This window comes from Epinephelus fuscoguttatus, linkage group LG5 (genome assembly GCF_011397635.1).
Source record: "Epinephelus fuscoguttatus linkage group LG5, E.fuscoguttatus.final_Chr_v1".
Classification (NCBI taxonomy): domain Eukaryota; kingdom Metazoa; phylum Chordata; class Actinopteri; order Perciformes; family Serranidae; genus Epinephelus; species Epinephelus fuscoguttatus.
In genome coordinates this window covers 22622725-22647259 of record NC_064756.1, presented here as the reverse complement: position 1 = coordinate 22647259, position 24535 = coordinate 22622725, and the positions used below count along the sequence as shown (strand labels likewise).

General features: G+C 39.8%; 1 protein-coding gene across 3 annotated transcripts; it reads right to left on the bottom strand.

The window, feature by feature from the left end:
- Nucleotides 1-14019: 14019 nt before the first annotated feature.
- si:dkey-202l22.6 (interferon-induced very large GTPase 1) lies at nt 14020-23035 on the bottom strand. 3 transcript variants are annotated; one of them, XM_049577241.1, is made up of 4 exons: nt 22908-23035; nt 21684-21822; nt 15017-20303; nt 14020-14902 (listed from the first exon to the last, which is right to left on the bottom strand). In XM_049577241.1, the coding sequence occupies exons 2-4, from the start codon at nt 21724-21726 to the stop codon at nt 14761-14763; spliced, it is 5472 nt and encodes a 1823-aa protein (XP_049433198.1). In that variant the 5' UTR covers nt 21727-21822; nt 22908-23035; the 3' UTR covers nt 14020-14760. The 3 variants fall into 3 exon arrangements, with proteins under 3 accessions (XP_049433198.1, XP_049433197.1, XP_049433199.1); XM_049577240.1 differs by lacking the exon at nt 22908-23035 and adding an exon at nt 21931-22123; XM_049577242.1 differs by lacking the exon at nt 22908-23035 and having other exon boundaries at nt 21684-21907.
- Nucleotides 23036-24535: the final 1500 nt, after the last annotated feature.

The window sequence follows — 24535 nt, the reverse complement described above, 5'->3', positions numbered from 1 at the left end:
GCTTCAGAGAAAAAATGTCCAGTTATTACACCCAAAAAAAGAGCACATTGCAGTTGCATACACAAATAAGTCAAGAAAACATCAGCTCAGTCACACCTGCCGTCTCTGCAGTATTTACCAATTGATGACAAAAATAGATTAAGTTATCTACACGTTGTTTGTCACATCAGTCCTAATACAGAAATGCCCAATTTACACATACACGCATGTGAGGCTGTGAGTCTTTCAATACCCGCTGCTTGTACTGACACTCCTCTACCTATTTATCTTTGTACTGCCCTTTGTAGCATAATGCCCTCTCAAAGGAACCCCTGCTGACATATCGACAGCAGCTATGATGAGAGTGGCATCAAATAATGTTCAGGCTCTTGGCTATTCCTTCATCTCTCTTTGTAAAGCTGCTCCTTATCGCTATTGTTGAACATGTGATGAGGATCTGACACTTGAGCTCAGAACGCTGGAACACCGGTTCTTTCCAACCATTTCACATCAATTGGGGGCCCAACTCAATACAAGACAGACCACTCAATGGAACACGCCATCCTGCCAAACATGAGAGGACTAAGTAAAAAGATACACATGGGAGAAAGCAGTAGATATGGATTACTATATTTTAGGGGAATTCTGGGCAGCAGGTCTTTTTGTAGGAGCTTGAAAGAAAACTGAATGTTTGGTTGTGTCACGGCTGTGGAAAGCTTAAAGATAAACGGGGAACTAAAAGGCAGAGGAATTTAAGACATTTGCAGCTGCAGGATTTACAGTAAGACACAGCTGAATGGTAAAAACAAACACATAACATTTAAAGTAAATACAGGTTTGGTTGTATAACAGGTATCAAATGTTAAACATTTTATCCTTTTACAAACTATAATTTTGTCTTTGCCGACCCCTAAATGTTAAATGTTTGATATCTGTGTTCACTGTTTATGCATTATTTTTTTAAATGAACATCTGGCCTCTTGAACTGGAAAATAATTGTGGTTGCTTTTGTTCTCTGCTGATGTGTCGGTAAGCATTCAGGTGCTGAGGTTTGAGTTGACATTTATTTAACCTTGTTACCGGTGTGTCACCGCTATCTGTGTAATTGACTGTGAATTTAATTGATTGTCAGCAGCTCTGTAAAAAAAAACAAGGTTTCTGAGGCTGAGAACACACTGGAGCAGAAGAACCCTGGCCTGTTCTTTCAAGGGCGGTGATGACGATACTGGAAATAGGATAGTGACATGAAGGGTCGCAGGGTTGCATGTCTTTGAGCCAATGTTGGGATGTGCATAGGAAATAATAGATGCAGCTGAAAGACTTCGCAGCAGTGTGTTTCAGCCTTGATGCTTTTGTAGAACACATTCAATCTTTTACTTGTTGCAGCCATAATCCATCCATTTTGAATGTTATCTCTGAATTAATCGGGCATTGGTCATGGTTATCAGCATCATAGATGTGGGTTGTAAGGGTCTCATTTCATCAACTAATATGCTCAGAACACTGTTATCAAAGCAATAAATCCCTGTCATTAGGTTTCATTTTCATTGTTAGGTTTAGGCATAAAGACTTTGTGGTTAGGCTTAGAAAAAAACATCCTAGATTAAATAAATAGTTAGTTAAATTCCAATTCAAAGTACAATTGGAGATAATAAACTATACAAGGAACTAAAATTGAATATTGATCCATTAACAGTACACACATTAGATCTGTGATTTAAAGTATTGGAAAAGGCAAATATATTAAAATGGGCAGCTTATGACAGAAAGTTCAAACCTGCAAAATATGATCAAGAATTTAAGCAATGGGGAGCAAAAGGAATAAGCCCCTGGTGTGTTTCAGAAAAGGATAGGGAGCTGTAGAGTGTGAAAATCTGAGAGGAAAATACGAATTGGGAATGCATGAATTATATAGATAACTTCAATTAAGGGAAATGAAATCAGATTCTTCCAAGCAGGTGAATGGTGTGTTCGGCATTATATTAAGGACTGAACAAACATTCAACTAAATATATCAAGCTGAAATGGGAGAAAGAATTCAATGTAGAAATTTCAGACGAAGATTGGCATAATATGTTGAAGATGCACCACTCAGCCACTGATTCGCAAACCTGGAGAGAAGTCTCATGGAAGAATCTGGTTTGTTTCTTTATTGCACCATAACTGAAAAGTAAACATCTCCATAGTTGCCAGAAGTGTTGGCGAGAGTGCAAGTCTTTTGATGTAGACCACTCTCATGTTTTTTGGAAATGTCAGAAAAAAAAATGTATTTTGGGAAATGGTATGTAAAGAGCTTAAGCACATACTAACAGGTGTTTGGTGCTTTATCTATGTAAACTTTCTGAAGAAAATGTTGTTGCTAGTGATAGATTTTGATCAAAATATTTCTAGGAGCAATCAAGAAAGCTATCACTAGGAGCTGCGGTAAAGAAACACCACCAGTGAAGGACCAATGGCTAACAACTCTGGAAGAAATCTTTTTAATGGAGAAATTGACAAACATACTGAGCATACAAACACAACTAGAAGGAAAATGGGAAAATGGACTCTATACAAGACACTGAACTGTAAGTACTTAAGGCTGTAATAATGTGTATTTACCCAAGCAGTCTTTGTTTCGTTAGCTCTCAATATTTTTCAATTATTTTGTTATTTTATTATGCTGTTGTAACTGACATGTCAGTGTCACAAAAATGTTATAATATGGAAGTAAAAGTGGAAAAAAAGAAGTTAGTTATATGGCATGTCAGATGACATAGGTCACATACTTCATTTGACATACATCACATACTTATGTTGCCTTTTTGTTTCACATAGGACATAAATCCCAGAGTCCTTGGTAAAAGTCCTGTGTTTGACCTGTCCACCACCAAAACCCACCTCCCGGCTAGACCTTTTTGCTTGTTATACTAATGTTACATCAGACTTCCTCCATTGCCGCATAACAAAAAAACACTTTTTAACAGACCCTTTTAAGGTTTTTTGTGTTGTTGTTGTTGTTTTAAAAGATGGGCCTCAACCAAGTTGAAAAATTATGTCATGGCAATTGTAAAACAGAAAGAAAAAAATCAAAATTACAAACCCCGTGCTGTTAAAATGCTAGTAACATGTTAGTATACCAGCAAACATCAGTTTGTTACCATGAAATTGGTAGTACCAGTACCAGTTTCATCAAATGTATTTGTCTTTATTTAAACTCGAAAATCATTGAGGGCAAAGCCCTCATTTACAATGACGTTGAGCAAGAAAGAGGGCAATCAATAAAACATACATATAAATACAATTAATAAATAGAGTAACAACAAAATCAATTAAAAACAGATACAAACAGAAGTTAAGAGGTTTGAGACTGTGGATTTAAAATGACCACGAGTTACCAATGAATTCATTTTTAAAGTGCTTTGTAGTGTGTTCCAGGTTGATGGTGCAAAGAAGCCAAAAGCAGTTCTTCCAAGCTCTGTATGAACACGAGGGACGTAGAGTGCAAGCCAGTCATTAGTTCTAGTGTAGTCTGAGTGGGCAGAAGTTCGCTGCATAGATCAGCCTCTCATTGGGCGGAATGAGCCACCCGCTGAAGTCCCGCCCTACCACCTCTGGTAGCAGTTTTTAACACGTCCTTTACTAACTTTTGCGGTGTTTGATCTTGCGGGGATGTAGCCATTTTTCTGCCATGGTTCGCGTCCTATAGGCGATATTTTTGTGGGCGTGTTATACCAAAACCTGTTTCCCCCCAGCAATACTTTTACAAGCACGCCATTGCTGTGGCACCGCCAAGAATGATTGTGATTGGTTGAAAGAAATAAAAAAAAGCTGGGACCTTTTTTTCTCTAATCTTAAAGTGAGAATCGCCGCAGCCAGACCTTTCTTTTCTTGAGAAAGGTCTGGTGAGCGAGTTCTAGTGTAATGTGGTCCAATCCACCCAACTAGCATGGAATTAATGTAAGAAGGCAGTTTTCCAATAAGGGCCTTGTAAATAAACAAATACATGTGCAAATCTCGCCTCTCAGAGAGAGAGGACCATATAATGGAATAACAATTCTATATGATATTAACAACAGTGAATATTCATCCTTTCTATTTGATAAAAAATGTAAGTGTATTATCTTAGCATTTCTACCTTTAACATAGAAGGACAGTTCAACCGTGTGGATGAGCATGACTTTAGACAGTAAAAAAATTATGCTTACAGAAGTATTTGGTAAATAGACCTGTATAGCATGTTTCTAGTCTTCTGACCACTCAAAGTGCCTTTACACTACATGTCACGTTCACACATTCACACATTCACACACACACTCACACACTGGTGACAGAGGTTGCTTAAGTAACGCACGAGGCCTCGTGCCTATGACCGAATCACAACTGTGACGATATACAAGTATAACATCACGAGCTCGAGTGTGATATTACTTTTATACAACAGTTCAACTGTTAAAGGGCCAGTGTGTAATATTTGGCATGGTTTATTGTCAAATCTGAATCTGAATCTGAATATTCTACCCATTAATATGTTTTTATAAGTGTATAATCGTTATAAAATAAAATTCGTTTGGTTTTCGTAGCCTTATAATTATGCTTTTATATATATATATATGTATATATATATATGTATATATACATATATATATATATATATAGCAAGGGCCTTGCTTTACAGAGGTCGCCATCTTGCGTCACCATGTATGTACGCCAGCCAGCCAGAGAACGTGTTTCGCGTGTATAAATGAACCAACGAAGACAGTGGAAGGAAGGAAGGAGGAGGAGGAAACAGCAGAGAGTGTTAGTAGTTCATCGATAGAGAGTAGTGAAAAGTTTTTTTAGTTATAAAGTTTGCGAATGGACCACACTTACCACGCAACAGGAGAGAATGAACCCGAACCGTCATCTGCGAGGAAAAGAAGACGCAACTTCACTCCTTGTGATGCACTCTCTGCGGCGCTTTTCCTCCTGATGATATATCTCCCCAGCGATGGTAGCAGTAGCACCGAATCCCATTCTGTGCAGCCAAATGGGAGCGGAGGATTCAGCCTCTCGTCTCGCCCACTCAGCATCTAAGTTCCTCATCTGTATGCTCCAGCTCAAACAGGTATGGCTGGCCCTTTAAATAAGCAAGGCTGATTAAGAAATGTTGAAAATTGAGGACAAAATAGATAATTTAAGCATTTTATTTGTCTTCTGCCAACAAAAATAGTTCCCTCAGGACTCCGCTGTCACCGTTGCTATGTAACGCAGACATGGTGCGCCAGGCACTTACTCTTTATACACATTTATCTGCACGTTTCCATTAATTGTGCAGCCAGTGAAATAAGTCTCTGGTGACTGCATGGTGGACTGTCGCTTCACAGGCACAGCCAACTCTGCCTTCTGATCTGACAGTATGTTGCTCCATCGTTTCCTGCTCTCCATGGATGGCTTCCAGTAGCTTTTTAACAAGCTCTCAGACCAGCAAGACAAAAGGTATATTTTAGGGCCCGACTCCTAATTAGAAGACTAACTTTGCACATAGGCTACGTTTAAAAACAACATCATACCTGTGCCCACTCACTGTCATGATCTCCCTAGCTTCAAGACCCGCATCTGACAGCTTCTGTATGGCAGTCGCCCTGAGGCTGTGATTGGTGTACATAGCTGTTGTCCCCGCCTCTTTACACATCTTCGGCAGCATCTGTGCGAGTGAGTTTATTCCCAGCGGAGCTTTAGTGTACCAGATATTGTCTGTGTGAGCTGCTGTCATCCTGGGCTTCAGATAAAGGGCATTTGCATCTGGTGAAAGTTTGTTTAAATACTTTTCCAGGGATGCAACGCAACTGCTGACCTAACTGACACTAACCGTCAGTTTTGATCTGATTGTTGATTGCAATCAGGTGTGAGGCGGAGTGATACATACACAGTGAAATAACCGTGATGTTGTACTCCAATATCGTCACGGTTTTACTGTCTCTCAACCAATCAGATTGCAGGGCCGGAACTAACTGTTGTATAATACAGTATATATGATGCCACCTGCTTCTTAGTAACCATTCACACATGCTTACACACCAATGGAGCAGCCATCAGGAGCATTTCTTGGGGTCAGTATCTTGCCCAAGGATACTTTGACATGCGGACTGGAGGAGCTGGGGAACAAACTGCCAATCTTCTTACTGGTGGACAATCCGCTTTACCTCTGAGCCACAGCATGTATGTATATTGGAAAACATTAAATGTATCTTTTATCAACAATTAATGATCATAAGTGTTTTTATTTTGTAGCACATACAAAATTACATCGGCTTCAGTTCACCTTTACCTTTTGACAAATTAACCATTTGACCTTAACCTTAAACTTTTATTTTTTTCATTTTGTTACAGAGATCTATTCAATAAGAGCTCTAAAATTGTAACCTACAAAAATATGCTTACCTTTGAAAATTCCACCACACAGAGCCCTCTAATCTGGAGTGACATGTTTGTTACTAACTTCCTGTAGGAGGCGAACTTAAAGGCATACTACTGAAAGACACAGCAACGTCTAGTGGAGTTTTTTTTTTTTTTACAAAACATACCTAAATTAAATGGCAGCTAGTTCAATCAGGTTGAGTTAAATTCAACACATTTTTCATTATGATATAGTGTGCGCTGCCAAATGGTTGAGCAGAATTTTAAAGGGCTGAGAGCGAATATTGAACTGCCATGTGGCCAGAAGCACCAGAGGTAACTGCTGGATGATCAAATGAGCAACGGTTTGCAAACAAGTTTGCCAAATCATCTTAAAAGGTGATGTGCGATGTTGTCAGTTTAATTAAAAATACCAGTATTTTAATGTGGAAATAATAATGTATTGGTGAATCATCAACTGTCATACATGAACTCAGACACAGCAGTTATTCTGCACCAAGCAGAAGGGACTTATCTGAGCATTTTGGGGGCTGTGTGGGGGAGAAAAGAAGAAAAAAGTCCTCCTGCAATTTGAGTCATTTTTTTTTTAGACTTCTATTCAATCTTTGTGTAACGATGGGTAACTGTACTTCACTGGGCTTTTAACAGTTACCCACTGTGAGTCAAACCATCTGAGGAGATTAGTTGAAAAATCTCTCTTGTGTAGTATCAGCTTAAGTGTGTTGTTGTTGTTGTTCTTATGAAAAATAATCTTAGAAGATTTGAGAAATATAATACAATTATGAATTTGTGTGATTTCCACTGCTGCACTTGTGAGACAGCTTGTTACATTTACATTTACATTTACAGTTACTCAGGTTGAGCCTGAAAAACTACAGAGACCAGTAGAAAGAGGTGCCCTTGGTGTGCCTAATCTATTACTTTACCACTATGCATTTACTATTAAACATATGGCACAGTGGGCTTTGCCCCCAGAAAGAGCCCACAATAGTTTCATCTCGAGAGCACCATTTGTGCACCTCTTGAACCTATAAACTGTATATCAGCTGGACTGACCCCGCAAAGTTGTTTACCACCTAGTGTCGAAACTCTAGAGAGGATTTTGGTCTGGGTCATGAAGCCTCCTCTTATTATGCAATGATTCTCAAGGCCCCTGATTCTAAAATATTTGCATTAAAATTATCTTGGGAAACTGATTTAAAGGTATCTTACACGGAGGAGGAATGGTTGAAAATTCTCAGCAACGGGAAGAAATTATCAAGGGAATTACGAACGATTGATTCAATTCAAAATTTTAAATAGAACTTATTGGACACCAGCCAAGCTCCACAGAGCGGGTTTGGCTGATAGTCCTAAGTGTTGGAGGTGTCTTGACAAGGATGGCGGGTTAGTGCACGTGCTCTGGAACTGTTCAAAAGTTCAGGAATATTGGTCTGTAATTTGCACTACAGTGGAAAACATCACTGGTGTCGATATTCCATTTTCTCCCAAGTTATTTATATTGGGAGATCCTTCCGTACTAAAAGATCTGAATCCTCCCTTAGCGGAGTGGACCCAAACTGCCTTTATGTTAGGGAGGAAACTGCTGGTTAAAGACTGGAAAGCATCTGCTGCACCTGCGCCATCCTTGGGGTATACATCTCTTGGGCAGTTGGCTGCTTTTGAGTGCCTATCAAACAGATTGTTGGATAAGGTGGGGAAATATGATTTGAAATGGGGAAAGTACCACACCTATACGTTGGGGTCTAAAGTGTGTCCAGCTCTTAAATAATTAATTGTATATTCTATGGTGTAAACTTTTAAAATTCATACAAGTATGATAGTGCTGCGAACTAATTTACTATGTACTCTGCACAATTCAGCACTAACCTGTTTTTGTTTTTTTTGTTTTTTTAATTTATTTATTTAGTTTTGTTCTTATTGGTTGTTGTACATTTTTGTCATCTGTTCTCTTTTTTCCCCTCTTTTTTTCCCGCCTGTGTTTTATAATGTTTTTTTTTTTTTTAATTTCTCAGTTTTTATATTATTTCAATGGGTAGCAACATAACTGAAACTTATGCATTACTGCATTAAATGTAAAATGTATACCCTATATAAAGAAAACACAATAAAAATTTAAATCATAAAAAAAACAGTTACATTACTAAACCATGTTCTCTCACAGCATTTTGAATCCTTGAGTTTGATTACCACTGAACTGTGATGCATTGAGGGTGCAGCACAGCAATTCTGCCTCACAAAATGTCACCGTCTATTACTACATGTGTCCTTCCAGGGCATCAAAATTTAGACAAACAGTCATGGCAGATTAGCCCTGACGTCCATACGTCTGTATGTACATAAGCCACCCTCCAGGAGGGAAACGCTGCAGCGAGGGAAGTGAGGACTGGTCGCAGACAGAAACACTGAGGTGCCCATATTAAGAGGATTAGTGGTTTAAGTGAAAGCAGAAGAGTGGGGCTTTTAGTGCAGAGTAGAAACAAAGGATAAATCTATTGATTTTAGTAAAAAGCATGATACAAAAAGATGCAGGAGACTTTGATTGAAAATAACAACACAGCAAGAACAAGACAAAAACAGTGCGTGCGTGTGTGTGTGTGTGTGTGTGTGTGTGTGTGTGTGTGTGTGTGTGTGTGTGTGTGTGTGCGTGTGTGTCTGTTGTCTTTAAAGATGAGGGAGAGAGAAAGAAGATAACAAGAAAATCTAAAAGGTGTTCCAACCTATAGTTACACGTGAGCTTGACAACAGAGCATTATTCTGTGTCAATTTATTTTGATTTCATACTTGGATGCCACCGTCCTCATCAAAGCAACCTTGCGATATGAAAATCCATGGTTTGCTGGTTCGTACTTGAGCTCTCAAAGACGTTTTCACACTCATTGTTTCTTAAATGTTTTTTCTCTCCTCAGGAAAAATCACAAGGAACCATGTGAAATGGCTGATTCATTCACAGCTCGGCTCTTCACTTCGTGTGGTAAGCATGGCATCATATTTTGCTACACTGTGGTGTGTACAATATGCAGGCCTATTTTGCAAACCAAACAAAAAGACCTTCCATTCAACGTGAATTGTACTTTCAGTGAAACTGCTTTTTCAAGCTGTGTAGCCGTGCATGGTTCACACACCATCAAATTTGTAGGTGAAATCCTTGTAAATATTTTGATCACTTCCATCAATGGTAGTTTCACAGAAAAGATTTTTCTCCATAGTTCATCACCACCAGGGCTCAACAATTAGGAATGCTCAATTGCCAGGGGAAAGCAAAATGTCCAACCAGTTTTTATTCCAGGGTTGTCAAACACAGACTCTTTGTCACACAGGGTACCCTTTGGTGGATCTATGTGGTGCACAGCTGAAACACATTGCAACATGTGGTTAATGTTTTGAAACAGTCGTGCTCAGTTTTAAGCAACAAAACTACAAAACTACTTGGTTAGGTCTGGTAAAAAAGATCATGTTTTGGGTTAATGTAAGTACATTTGTTACGTTACATGACGTGTCACTGTCTGTATGTCTATGTCACTTGAGCTACGTCACTTCATGATGAATGTATGTAGATTGTGTAACGTTTCATTAAAAAGTCACTGACCTTTGGTTTCACATGGGACACAAACTGGTCTCCTGGGTACAGGATTTGTTCGACCCATTCCCCTGCCTTCTGTACCACCCTACGCAGATTTTCTTGCTCTTTATACTATGTCAGTTCCTCTGAGCATCAAGTACAAGAAAGACAGGGAAGGCGGAGGGGATGACATGCAGCAAAGGGCCCAGGCCAGACTCACAAGTAAAAATCATACTCTAAAATTAATGAACGTAACTAATGTGATGTCACGTAGGCTACTGGTTTTGACTCCCGTTTTGAAGCCTCGAGTTCAACACTACAGCCTTTGCCATCTTGGATTTTTGGAGCCAGAAGTGACCATATTTGGCACTATGAAGAAGCAAGGGGTGAATCTGACTGAGAAGCCGAGGACACTATCCGCAGACAGCCTGTCAGTCAAAGTGGCCCGCACTTAATTGTGTGTAACTTAAAGCCTTATTAAAATGTAAACGGGTGAGGTATCTAGAAGTTCACCCCCTTGTACAGTCATCATAACGGGGGAAGTTTACCACAGAGACCAAAACTGCCTTTGTACCAGGCTGTAAACATCTTTATTTCTGCTATAAAGTTGGGCATTTTAACATGAGGGTCAGTGGAGAATGACAGGCTTCTGGAGCCAGCCCCATGTGGCCATTCAAAGAACTGCAGTTTTTGGCACTTCGCTGTTGGCTTCACTTTTCAGCCCCAGAAGTTGCCGTTTAAAAAAATTGACCTTTGGCAAATACAGTTCTGATCCTCTTGATTGACTGGGCAAAAAAAAAGAAAAAAAAGGCCATTAACCACCCTGCCAACTTTCATGACGCACACATTTCCCAGAGTGTGACTAAAATAAACATGTTCGTGAATAATTGTTGGCCAATTTTCACAGATAATCTCTCAGATACCCCAGTGTTGTTGATTGGGCGAAATGGGAATGTTTGCCTGTCATTATATGTCCCCTGATAGCTTATCAACCCTAAGTATGAACCTGCTTAAGCAGATGCTGCTGCCTGCTGCTCATTTCATTGCCACACAGCTGGGGACAGAATGAGCTGTGACCGGTCAGACATAATGAGCAGGGCATAGTTAGATTGTGTTTGAGAAGTACTGTGGTTTCAAATGCATCTGTTAGCACAGGCACTATTTGCTGCTGTTTGTTCTTGTCTGGTATGTCAACGGCTGGCTGGGAGATCTCTGATTTACGGGACACAATGCCTCGGCTGAAAGTGATGCCCGATCCTATCTGTCAGGTTGAAAGGAGCTGTTACTGCCTCGTGAAACACTGACATAGCAGGCACACAAGTTTTCTGTCATTTTTCAATTTAAAACAATCTGACGTTGCAGATGTGTTGACAGTGTCCTGACCTTTAAAATGTGTGCCTTTCTGGATGGTGGCACATTTTTGACTCATACGCAGTGTCACAGTTGGAATAGATGGAGTAGATCAATTTTAAAAATCTCTTTGTGGAAACTACTCACTCACCAGTATCTCCTATAGACTGATTTGTTTCTGATTAAAAATATTTCATCATGTTGAACATAATAAAACAAGAGTTACCTATATGTTTTGCCCTTGTACTATACAGTCTGTGAATGCTTTACATGGCTGCTGATGATCTTCCAGAAAAAAACATGTTTTTAATCTTATTTTTTTTTTAACCGTGTGAGCAGCTGTTGGTTTCCATTCATTTCAGTTTGGATTGAAAATGAACTTGCAGGTACTTGTATCTTACTATTCTCAGGTTGGTAGACACTGTTGTGTAATCAGTCTGTTCACACCCACTCACCAGACTGAAAAGGTTAAAGCTGTGTATCACAGGCAACATGTGGTGACAGCTGTTGGCTGGCTATTAATGACAGAGTCAGGGAGTGAACATTTTTCAGAGCTATGAACACCTTAAGAGAAACTGGGCCTGATATTGATGTCTCCTTTGAACCAATTTGAAGTGTCAGAGTGACAGACTAATGTACTTCAGAGCTCTGCCTTAAATCTTTTTGAAGTATTGACAAATAGGGCAGCACGGATCCAGTATCACTCACAAGCAGAGCTCGAGAGGAGGACCTGACAGTCCTAGTCTGTAAGGTTTAAAAAGTATATATGTTGCTCATTAAAAAGATTTACAGCCTTAGCTTTTAACTGGTAAACCATTCAGAGTGGTGTTAAATGTACAACATCATTAATGCAAATGGTACAATTATGAAAACCTTTTTTTTTAAATTCCCTTTGTTTGCAGACCATCACGGTGCAAACAAATTACAGATTAGATGGAATTAAGTTGCTTTGTGCTCCTCAGTGCCACCTCCATTATCTCCCTGCTTGTGTGTGTGTACATCGTCTGTCCGTCTGTGTGTCTGAGGCAATAAAACGATAAAATGAGTCAAATGAGCTGCCAGTATTGCATAAATATCAGTATTTACTGGCTAGATAAAGATGTGTCATGGTGATATTTGCTTCACAGACAACCATCACCCACTTTAAAAACAAACAAACCGATAGGTTTGCCCTGTTAGTCTCTGCTGCTACTTTTGCTTCTGCTTGTCTGCTATGTTTTTCCCTCTGAATTGCTTTGCATTGATGCAGTAAGCCAACCATGGCCAATCCAGACACCAAAAAAATGAGTTGAATCATCATTTCTCTTAAGAGTTTCAACAAAAACTAAACATTCTAGTACTTTTAGAGTTTGTGAATTTACTGCAGGACTGTAATAATGCCACTGCATGGATGTTGGGCTGCAGTATTTAGCTATGGCAATAGTGTGATACCATGAATGGGGTTTGGACAATGCATAATAGTAATAATAAAGGCAGTTATTACAGCCCCTGTAACATCCAGCAGCATAGTGCAACTATTTGTGCAATCCCAACAAATGAATGGTATTTGCCTATAAAAAAAAAACAAAAACAAATCAAATGTATCTATTTTCTTACACCTCCACTGCACAGCTTTAAATATATGGAACAAATGTCTCATCAAGATAAAGTAGCATGTAGAGATCCTCTGACCTTTTGCATAAAATACAGTGCCTCATGTGAAGGCATGTAAAATTACTTATGAAACAGGGCTTGGGAATCCCAGGTCCTCTACAGTGACCTAGCAACACTGCAGATTGTTTAAAACTCTGCTGCCAGGCTGTACATGCCCAAAATAAGGAAATAGGGCCACATCTTGCACATTTAAGAGCACATTTTAAACTACCCTTTGTCACCTTGCCCAGAGCCTAACACCTACTGTACTATTGAGCTTTTAAGCCTCCACATACTGCCTGAGATCCTTGTGGTCACGTTGTTGTACAGAATCCAAGCTAAAGACTAGAGGTGACCTTTGCTCTCAGGCTATGACCTGTCTGAAGAGATCTGTCTAGTAACTGTCGGTCACTGTCTTATCGTACATAGATATCTTCCAGAAGAGACAGTTTTATCAGGAATAAAATGCACTTGTGTATATTTATTATGCTGCTGTACATGTGACAGATCAGCTGTTTAATTTGTACAAATAGAAAAGCTGGACAGATGAACAGATGGATTAGTAGAGCAGAGAGTGAGGTGCAACAGGCCAATAAACTCTGTTTGTACAACTCAGCTTCGAGCTGCCAGGGATTCCTCCATCCCACATTGCCCTCTTGTGGATTTCACCGTTTGATTTTTCCCTCTACTCATTCCTCTCCATTTCATTGATGCTAAGTAGTAGAGAATCCTGGCTGTGCTCATAGAAGGAGATTTGTAATGTGTAACCTTTATGTGGCTAGTGTATTGATGTGACACAGTGATGCTGAGGCATATAATATTTGTAAAATTCTGCATGATGCTATCACACAAGATAAAATACTTTAAGGAAGTTTGATGACGATGTTGTGAAAGATACAGTACTGTCTGTGAATGTGTGGGACAGACATGATTTCAGCCTGTTGTTTGAGTCCACACTTGATCCTATAATTTTATAATGATCTCAGCAAATTTAAATAAAGTATATACAACATTTGAAAGGAAAATGCCTAAACCCTATTGCAACCTGCTGTGGTGTAAAATGTGAAGCAAATTTTAGTACAAGGTACAAGGGAAGCAAAGAGGAATGAATGAATATGTTACAAGGCACCTTCTTTTTTTATTTTAATACTTATATTTAATTATTTTAAAATCATGTATGTTTCACAAAAATATTGTAACATATTTGTCGTTAAAATGGGTTATTATAACTGGTATGGCTGCCTATAAACAAAAGGCTAATAGTTATGGATATACATATGGTTAGTCATTTTAAAACACAGATTAAGTAAATACTGTAAATCACTGCTGAAGGTATGATAAAAAAAACAATACAAAAACATTTCTTGATGTATTAACTGAAGTATTTTACAATGTTGTCCTTCACTAAATCCTATACATTCATATTCCTTTTTAAATGACAAAGCTTAAAAGGTATAAAAAAATGATATCATGGGTTTTGTCACTGGGTGGTTCTGAATGCATGATTAGTTACAACTTTATAGATTGTATTATCAGACCATAAGGAATCAGCGGTTTCTTTATATATTTAAAAGTACAATTTACAGAACATCATTATCATATTAAGGAAGTGATAAAAAGAAAAGGCAAAACCAAAAATAAATAAATAAGGAAATAATCTTAAACTTAAACTTAAAAACAAATCACTATATCATTATCTGTGTTTGGAATGGACAGTCCCTTTGATTAACTTTCTGTCTAGTATTGCCATTATCATCACCATCCTTATCTTATAACCAGGATAAAACAGAGCCTGAACTTTATCAGTAAATTGTCTCATTTCTGATAAAGCTAGCATACAGCACAACGCAGTCCTTTTATCAGCACTGTCCAGTGAGGAAGGCCTCCTTCAGACTGCACAGTGCATCTTCCGCAGTGATCTTCTTCCACTCCTCAGGAATCTCTCCTGGCTCCTGGTCATATGTGTTTGCGAACATCTCATTGAACCTTGCCAACACATACCTGTTAATGAAAGAATATTTCGCTAATTTCAGAAACATCTGCATATAAAAAAAATATGTACTGATTCATAACAAATAGATTATGCAATGTAAGCCTTAATAAACCACACAGTACCTCCAGTAAGTATTGGCCAGCTGGCTGTTTGGGTCCTCAGGGGAGATGCTCCAGTCTGGGTAGAGGGAGTGGAGGCTACTGCATGCCACGGACATGTTGTACGTGTCTTCACTCTGGTCTTGAGTCGTGCTTTCGGGGCAGCCGATGCAGGACAGAGAAACTGGGTCATAGCACAAAATGCCTTTGGGCCTGTGGAACATTGCCTGGTGAACCTCATGCCCTATCTCTGCTAAGTCACAGGGGGCTCTGCAGAGAGGACATCGCTGGTCACACCCTCTCACCCTGTTGAAGATGGAGTCTTGGGGTTGTGTGGGAAGGCACTGAAGAAATTGGGTGATCTCCACTTTTTGGGTGAACTCCTGGGCTAGGTCCAAACGCATTGCAGCCAGTACCTCCATTTCACATGTGACAAAGCGATCCCATTCTGTGGTGATACTGAAGACCGGTCCATCAAGAAAGGCCCTGGGGACATCCACATCTCCATCTTTCTCTAAATTGAGGCACACTCTCTCCAGCAGTGGCTTTGTATCACTCAGCACTCCATTGGTACCTTCTGCAGTTTGGCTCACTGCTGCTGCAACCTTTCCTACGATTTGTCCAAGTCGCTGTTGCTTCCATTCCTCCAAGCTGGTTGATTCAGAGAGATGAGCCATCACTTTCTCCTGGACCTTCTTCATTCTGAAGATGTCATAGGAAAGCAAATATTCCAGGAAGCCTTCAAAGCGGTCCTCCTTTATCAGATCTTCCAGCAGGCTTTGGTGGAAGGCCTGTGGGGACCGGTACTGCTGAGCTTTACCCTGGATCTCTTCTACAATACGTAACCCCAGTGGTCTGTAGATGTAGTCCAACACTGTAGGTTTGATGACCATGGAGGTAAATGCTTGAGCCATCCTTTGGCACTGGTCTCTCTTCCTGAACTGGTAGAAGAACTCTGCCTCATACGTATTCTTTTTTGCAGTAATACATGCCAAAAGCTGGCTGTCTTTGACAAAGCTGTCATGTAGTTTTTGGAAGTCTTCGCATGCAGCGTCACAGAGGTAAACTTTCAGATCCGCTTCATAAGCTGATCTGATGTCCACTGGTTTTTGTTTCAGAGCTGTTTCAACATTTTCTAACAGTTCTGTAATATAGCTGTCAGAGAAATCTGCAGGTAAGCTACATTTATCTTCCACAAACTGATGGTATTCTTGTATGATATTGCATGCTAGCCGCTGAGCTTCTACCATCTGCAGTCTGTTGTTGTCTTCAAACATGCCCTTTAATCTGCTGCGGTATCCAAAGTGCTCATCATAAACTTGGAAGCTAGATCTCTGGTTTTGACCAATGACATTAAGTTTTTTCATGTGTTTCTTGAGACCACGGCTCATTAGATTCTTCATCAGTATACGGATCACTCTTGGAGTGATATCATCTTTTTCTGAAGGCCTGAAGTCAAAGTTCAACAACAGCTTACTCCACATACTCTCAAACACTTCTTCTAGTTCTGTATCTTGAACGAACACTTTGGTTAGCTTGCTGTTTTCTATCAGTGCCCGTAACTGGGATTCCTGTTCCTTTTTCATTAAGGTGTCAAATTTTTCCAACTGTGTTGAATAACAGTGGCTCTCGCTGAATGTCCCTAACCTTTGTATAATCTCTTCAGTTACTCGCTCCTGGAGGTCATCCATATAGCTCATTAGGATTGGACTGAATGTGTTCCTTTTGAGGAGGTTGTATTTCGTCAGATAGGTCTCTACTTTTGACCTGAGTGTGTCCACTTCTGTTTTGACTTCCTTTCTGGCTTCATTCCTCAGCTCGCTCAGAACACCATTTTGGTTCGTAGCATCTGAAGTTTTTGCCTTTGTAGCAGAGATTTTCTTTGCTGCTTCCTTAAACCAGCTTTCAGTGTGTTCCAGGAATCTATGCTCCCAATGGGAAAGCTCTGTGCACAATAAAGAGAATGCTGAAGCTATGTCGGTATTTTGCAGACCAATGGAGAATGATTCTGCTTTCACTGCATCCCAAACAGCAGACAAACGGCTCATAAATTCAGGCAGACATGTGGCTTTAGAGTTAGCTGGACACTGCTTTAATGCCCCAAACAGATTTTGCTTGAGCTTTAACAGAGCCTTACTATATTGGTTATCAACTGGTTCAGAGAGGGACATGTTGTTCCAAGGCCCTTTGACACATGGGATGCAGGTTGTGGCCTTTGCATAATGGTTATCAGCATTGTTGGTTCCTCTGTCCCTAGTCTTGTCCTGAAGCATATCAGATACACGCTGTAACTGTGCAGCTTGTAATAAGCTGTTTATTCCTTCATCCTGGGCCACGAGTTGGCAAATGGGCATGGAGCCACATTCTTTGATGCGAAGAAGAGCACTGGCTATGACAGCGAGATGGGTTTCAAACTCAGCGCCGGTATGTGAAGAGATGTTCAGCATTAAAACATCACTCAGTCCTGTTGCAACAGTGGCCATCGCGCTGTCATGAATCAGCATATTTCTTTTGTTGTCTTGAGACACTGCGCAGAGACCTTCTACATCAATTAACAGCAGAAAATCACACGCCATGTCTTTTCTGAGGTTATCAGGGAGAGACAGGGGGACCATGTATACTCCTCTGGTGGCTCTTTTCCTTCCCTCAGGAAATTTAACCCCAAATAAAGCAGAAAAAAGCTCACTGTTCCTACTGTGATGTTCTCCAAGGTTTGTCAGCACCCGGATCCTGCGCTGTTCTTGAGGTAGGCAGCGGTTGAGCTCTGCAAAGACACAGCCCAACCAGCACATGGGTATGTTTGAGGCATCTCCATCCATTAGTTCAAGTGGAATTCCATGTAAAAGAAGGTCTGTAGCTAAGCCAGGCAGACGCAACACATTGTGGTTTCCACTCCCGGGGCTGATGTGGGTTAGCTCAAAAATTAAGCCCATCTCTCGCAAAAAGTGCTCAAGTCCCAGTGAGGATGAATCAGGTTCAAAAGGCTTTGAACATGAGACCTCCGGATGTTCAAAGGAAACATCTAGACACATTTGCTGGGCACAAGAAGTCAAATCTGACTTAGCTGGTGTCAACACTGGTTCATCTACATCTAGACATATTTGTTGTTGGGCAGAAGAAGTCAGATCTGATTCAACTGGTGTCAGCGCTCGTTCATCTACATCTAGACACATTTGTTGTTGGGCAGGAGAAGTCAAATCTGACTCAACTGGTGTCAGCGCTCGTTCATCGACATCTAGACATATTTGTTTGTGGGCAGAGGAAGTCAGATCTGTCTTAGCTGGTGTCAGCACTGGTTCATTGACATCTAGACATATTTGTTTGTGGGCAGAAGAAGTCAAATCTGACTTAGCTGGTGTCAGCACTGGTTCATCTAGCTGTTTGGACTGGCAGCTAGAGGTTTCATCCTCTTCAAACTCCAAATGATGGTTTTGGTCCTCAAAGACTGGAGCTGACTCCTGCAGAGTATGATCTAAATCTTGGCCTCTCCTCCCCTCAAAATGTTGCTCAGAAAGTTCCTCCTCTTCAGTTGTGTCTTCTTCAAATATTGAATCTGTGCAGAAACTATCACTGTCTCCTAGAGTGTTACTGGCTCCATTTTCTGTAGACACCTGCAGAATATGCTCTGATTCTTGGCCTTTCTCAGAATGTTGCTCAGAAACGTCCTGCTTTTCAGCTGTTTTTTTTTCGAATGTTGAACTATGACTGTCCCTTAGAGTGTGACTGACTCCATTTTGTAGCTCATGACAATGTTCTGACATGTTATTTTTCATTTCTGTTTGCAGGTTTGTGAATAGATCTTGTGGGCTGTTTGTTTTATCAGTTTGTTTCAGCCGGAGCATTAGCTTCATCCAAGTGAGAAAATAAGCCCTCTCCACTTTATCTGTTGTAGAAAGAGCATTGGTAAAAGTCTTCATTGCTGGGGTCATTTTGTAGCTTCTCAACTCTGCCAAGATGTCTTTCTTTTCTTTTTTCAGTTGGGGATCCCTTTTTTTACCTTCTTTTTCCTGTCGACTCTCCTTCTTTTCTACCTCAGCAAGTTTGCTCCACAAAAGACCCTGTAAAGGAAGCTGTTTCTCCTTAAATTGAGCAGATCCCTCATCTAAACCTCTCAATACTTCCTCCACTGTTGCCATTGCCCTTTTACAGACTGGTCCTTCATCTACATTAAATCCTAGCTTCTCTGCTAATTTTGCTGCTGCCTCAAGTGTAACAGGTTGTAGCTCATTTGGTAAAAGATCTTTCAGAGTGTCACGCAGCCTATTAGCCAGTTCCTCCTCACTCAGATCTTGCCCTTGCAGCACTATTTGTCCAGGAAGCCCCATGTATTCTTGAAGGTTCTGATCAACAAATCCCACAACTCTGTTCTCATTGTTCTCATTATCTGATAGGTCAATCAGTATGAGCTTGTTTGCCATGTCATTGCAGTAAGCAAGAAGTTGTTTGTCTTTCTCCCTAAGATTCCCACAGAAAACAACCACAGCTGAAGATGCTTGACACAGGAGGCTGAGGTACTTCTCATGTGCACTAGCATCCCCTCTTAGATTAGAGATGACCATAGGGACAGGAAAAACATCACTGGCAGTGTCTCCAGTGGGTAGATACCATCCAATCTCTACCAGGCCATTAGAGAGCCTATGGGGCAGTTGTCCTCCATCCATTCCCCTGTGGAGAAATGTGTCACTGGAAGATCTAAGTCCACTTATAACATTATTTAGCACCTGTGACTTAGAGACACCGATGTGACCAAGCTTCACACATGAAACAACTGGCATGTATGTACTTGCCAAATCCCCCTCATGGATCTTCTTGTCATTATCTGGAAAGTGAGACCTCCACTGGCTCACAGCACCTCTCAAAGGCCAAAGAAGGAAGCGACTAGATTCTTCTGGATCCATGTTTGGAAGGACCAGGGGCACAGCAAACTGGCATTGCAACATGCGCACAGCCATCTCCTGCTGAAGGAAAGTGTTGGCAAACATAAAGACAGCTGTAACTAGATCAAGGGGGTTGATGGCACTGTGGCTGTCTTCTCCAAAACCACTGATTGTCTCCTCGGGTGAATGGGTGCTGTTGTTCAGAGCATCATCCAGAGGTTGGCAGCAAGGACTTCTGGTGTCTGGGCTAAGCAACCAAAGACGTTGGAGGAAAGCAAGTGGTAGATCATTTGGCTCTAGAGGGGCTTGGTTCTCCAGAGTCCAAGTGCTGATGCCCAACATAGACGCTGGGTCCAATGGAACAGTCCGGAAGGCATCCAGACCCAGCTTATGTAGGACCTCTGTTTGGGCATTGTCTTTTGGAGGTTCTGGTTCTGTGAAAAAAAAAAACAATCATTCAGCCTGCAGATAAGCTACATTTTGAAATCTTACTTGGGAATATAGTTTTATCCAGTTACATATAGAACGAATAGAATTTTATGTCATCACAAAGAAAAGCCAAAGAATTTAATTTGGCTTAAAGTTGCAAAAATGTTCCAGTTAAACTTTGGAAAATCCTAAAGCAAAGGTAAAAAAACCTTTTTTTCATCTTACTAATTAAAAGTGCTTTTGTTCTTCCTGAAAATGTGAAAAAAAAAGAATATATTAAATTGGACTTGCATAACATATAAGATTATGTTTGGTGCATGTCTTTGATTATTTACTTGTATTGAGTTCTTATCAGTTCTTTATATGTGAACTATGTAGTTTTCAACTGTTGCCTCTGACCACTTTATATGAAGAGTAACAAGAGACTTAGATTTTTAAGGAAAAAGTAGAAAATGTCTTAAGAAAGTTATGACCAAGCCAACAATACTTTTTCTTTTCATTTTCTGTATGTTACATATTAATTGTTGTTACATACAACAGAGTGTTACTATTGTATTATCAGAAAAGGCACTTTTCTAACTTATTACTATATTTTAGTTAAGAGTCTCAGCTACACATGCACACAAAACAGCATTGTTCCCTTAAAACACACCATCCTGTTGGGGCCATTAGCAGCCGAATTTACACTCGCTGCCGCCAACCCAATTATCATTAATGGGTAAACACATTAAAGAATTCAGCAAAGCTGTGCCTTTTCCCAAGTACATCCCTCCCATCCTGCAGATTTTTATCTCATTTTGTTTCTAAAGCTAGAGCAGTCACAGCAGGCTGCTGGTCAGCCCAAATTAATTTATGCCTTCCTTAATGGCATGACCAGACCTCCCAAAATAAAACTTGACAGCTACCAGATGAGTTGGTATCATGAGTGTTGTGCACACATTTTGCATTTTACCAAAAGCATTTACAGTAGAATGTAAACATATTTGTATTAGCTGAGGTTTAGGAGAAATACAGACACGTTTTTAGAGGTAACGTAAGTCTGTGTTGGCTTGGGTTGCTGCAGCAATGTCTCTACAAAGTGCCACAGATTTATCTGGAGAAGTGCACACCCGACAATCAAAATAGGGCAAAAATGGACACCTGAATTGTCACCTTCTTTTGTTAGACACAATTGTACGCTACTGCCTCAAGCCAAAGAATGAAAAAGCCATTCCTTTTGCCATTTATTTCTTTGTAGGCCTCCCTTCAAAATTGTTAGGGAGACTTTTTTTTAGCAATTAATCTTAGTCAATTAGTCCACAGTATATTTGGAAAAGGTATGTCCTCTCAAAATTAAATACATTTCTATGATACCACAACCCCTGAAGAACAAAAAGGAAACATACTTTTCTTTTTGCTGCTCAGCCTCTTAGACAGCTTGACTGACATGATAAATCCAGTCGAGTGTCTCTCCTCTCTGGTTTAAATGAGTTTATCTTCTCTGGTCAGTCACATCACGAACAATGTGGAGTGTTGACTGGAAACCTGTAATTAAAATTCATAACAAACATTAGTGACAGACAAAAGCAGCACAGCATAGTCAAAAGTACCTGCAAGCTACTTTGGCCTAATACCACATATAAATGTGAAAACCTCTGTTGTCCGTTGAGAGCGTGTTGTAGCCTGCCGTCTCAAGGGACTGCTTACTGTGGAAAGTACGGAGGAGGCTGTTTTTTTCACAGTTTTATCTTCCTGAAATGCCTCACTGAAGCCAGACTCTCCTCCCTGTTTCATTTGTCTCTCCATTACAATAAAACCTGAACCATGACAGGCTGAACATGATGTGCTGATATAGTGGCCTCTTGTCAGATCAGGAGACTGTCAGAAAGATAAAGCACGCCACTCGTAAGTCAACACAAAGATAACTACCCCTTAGTTTTAACACTTCACTGCTTAAAGCTTTGAAGCACTATTAATAACTCATAGACATCTGAAACATGACAGGAAGCACCAACTACACACTTGTTTAAATCTTGAATGTCTTCTGTTTTATAATCTTATCATATGTTTCTCAATGTAAAATTTGAATCTGTAAAACATAACTCCAGCTGTCAGACAGATGTAGTGGGGTGTATAAATTATAATATTGGTCTTATCATTATTTTACTATATTGTCTTCGTTATACAGAAACAGGTTCAATATTGTAATTCGTTCCTGATTCACTTCTTCTGTTTACATTTTTTTCTTTGTGCACCCTATTATTAAGTGTTATCTATATTGTCTGATGCACATAAATGACAGGTTTTGTTCATAATTCTTCTTAAGTAAGAGAAAAAAGAAGAACATTGCCTGCTCAATCAGGTAGATTTCAGGAGCTGTAATCCATTTAGTGAATCCTGCCTCTTCTGTATTGAATCTGCTATCTTCAGTTGGCCTAGATATAGCATTCATTGTGCACACAACTACACTTCTTCACAAAAAATATTTCTCCCCATGCAAGAAGTATGCCGTTTCTTATATAAATTCTCAAATAAGGCAAGTATATTCATACTATTAATGCAAATATTTCAATATCTTTGTGATAGTGCATGTGTCTCTTGGTAGAATTGTAAATTCATATTTTTCTTACCTGTTTCTCATACAATTGTGTGGTAAAAGAAGTATCCTCAGCATATTCTGTCAACGTGGTTGTGTGTCTCCACCAGCTGAGCTCTTATACCTGTCTGCTCAGTGATAAGACACATTCCTGCATTTCTGTCTAAACCCATAAGAACAAAGTGAACATCAGTCGTACGTACAGAGACTCATAGCAGTCATCATGGCACACGTAGAAAAGAGTACGCGTGTGACATGTTTGATTATGTAAAACGTCTTTACATGACAGACTTGATACACAGATAACAGCAAGCGGTGTCTGTCTGTCACAGTGCAGAGCCATGGGGACATGTTTTTACAGACACCTGCACAAAGTATTATCATTGGTCTGCAGGGATCAGAGGCAAGGCTCCAGACAATGACGCACACAAACCCTTGTGTGTGATCTCTCTGATATAGGCCTGTCTGATTGCTACCAATAAGAGGCTTGCATATTGATGCTCCCTTTTATTCGTAGAAAGCTTATTCTCCTTTTTCCAGCCTAAACTTTGAACTCTTTTCTTAGAAACCCCTGTGGCATAACTGTTTTACTCTTAAGGTGTTTGAATTCTAGTAAATGATTGTACTTATAGCTTAATACAATATCCTCTACTTCAGAACATGGAAATATGTTGATTTTTTTTGTTTTTTGAAGGCAGCAATTTAAGACGTAAAAGCAAAATAAAAGGATAAAATTTCATGCAGAATCAAACATTATCTCAACCACAAAATGCAGAAAGGTACATGGTATGCACTAAATATGTATTTTAAATGTTGTAAATTTGGAGTAAATGGAAAAGACCAAATTTAACTCAGACACCTTTGCTGCAGATATGCTGGTACTTCCAGGTGGATTCAATGTTTTGCCCTCCTCACCTTCTCATATGGAATTTTTCCAATATCAATGGGAAGGGCCTATAAAAATATGTAGAAAGTGCGTATAGGCCACATGATCATAAATACAAGAGGGCAGATGAGTGTAGCAGTCTGAGTTTGAAAAAAAAAAATATTATGAGGTTAATGTATTAATCAGATTTATACTTACAACAATTAAAAGCTAATCAATCAACTTGCAGCAAACTCCAGGGCTGAAAAATGAAGCCAGCAAAAAACTGCAGTTCCATGAATGGCCACTTGAGGCTGGCTCCAAAACATAGTAAAACCCCATACACCCCCATGTTAAAATACCCAACTTGCTAATAGCTAATAGCTAATTTCAACATTCATGACAGCTATACAGGAGTAATTTTTATATAACTCAGCTGCTTACATTTTATTAAGGTTTAAAGTTATACATAATTAAGGGAGGGTCACTTTGAGTGACGTCTCCACAGTCTGTGAGTCAGATCCACCCCTCAGTTCTCCACAGCTCCACCCTTTCATCCTTCTGTCTCTAAAAAACCAAGATGGTAACACCCGAAATGCCAAATCACAGGCTTCAAAACAGGAGTCCACAAACCAATGGGTGATGTCATTGTATGTCCATTATCTACATTGCACTTTACTATTATGTTGGTCCCATTTTCTCTTAAAGCAGAATTTATTATAGGTTTCTAGGTTGTAAAATGGCTTTATTAATGGTTAATAATTCACCTACTAAACCTTAAAACCATCAGTGAAAAC

Excerpts from the sequence above, each read along its gene's own strand:
- si:dkey-202l22.6 (XM_049577241.1), bottom strand. The coding sequence starts at position 21,726 with ATGTCAGTCAAGCTGTCTAAGAGGCTGAGCAGCAAAAAGAAAA. Across the intron at positions 20,304-21,683 it reads GCTGAGCAGCAAAAAGAAAA|AACCAGAACCTCCAAAAGAC; the intron begins GTATGTTTCCTT and ends TTTTTTTCACAG. Across the intron at positions 14,903-15,016 it reads CTGGCCAATACTTACTGGAG|GTATGTGTTGGCAAGGTTCA; the intron begins GTACTGTGTGGT and ends TTTCATTAACAG.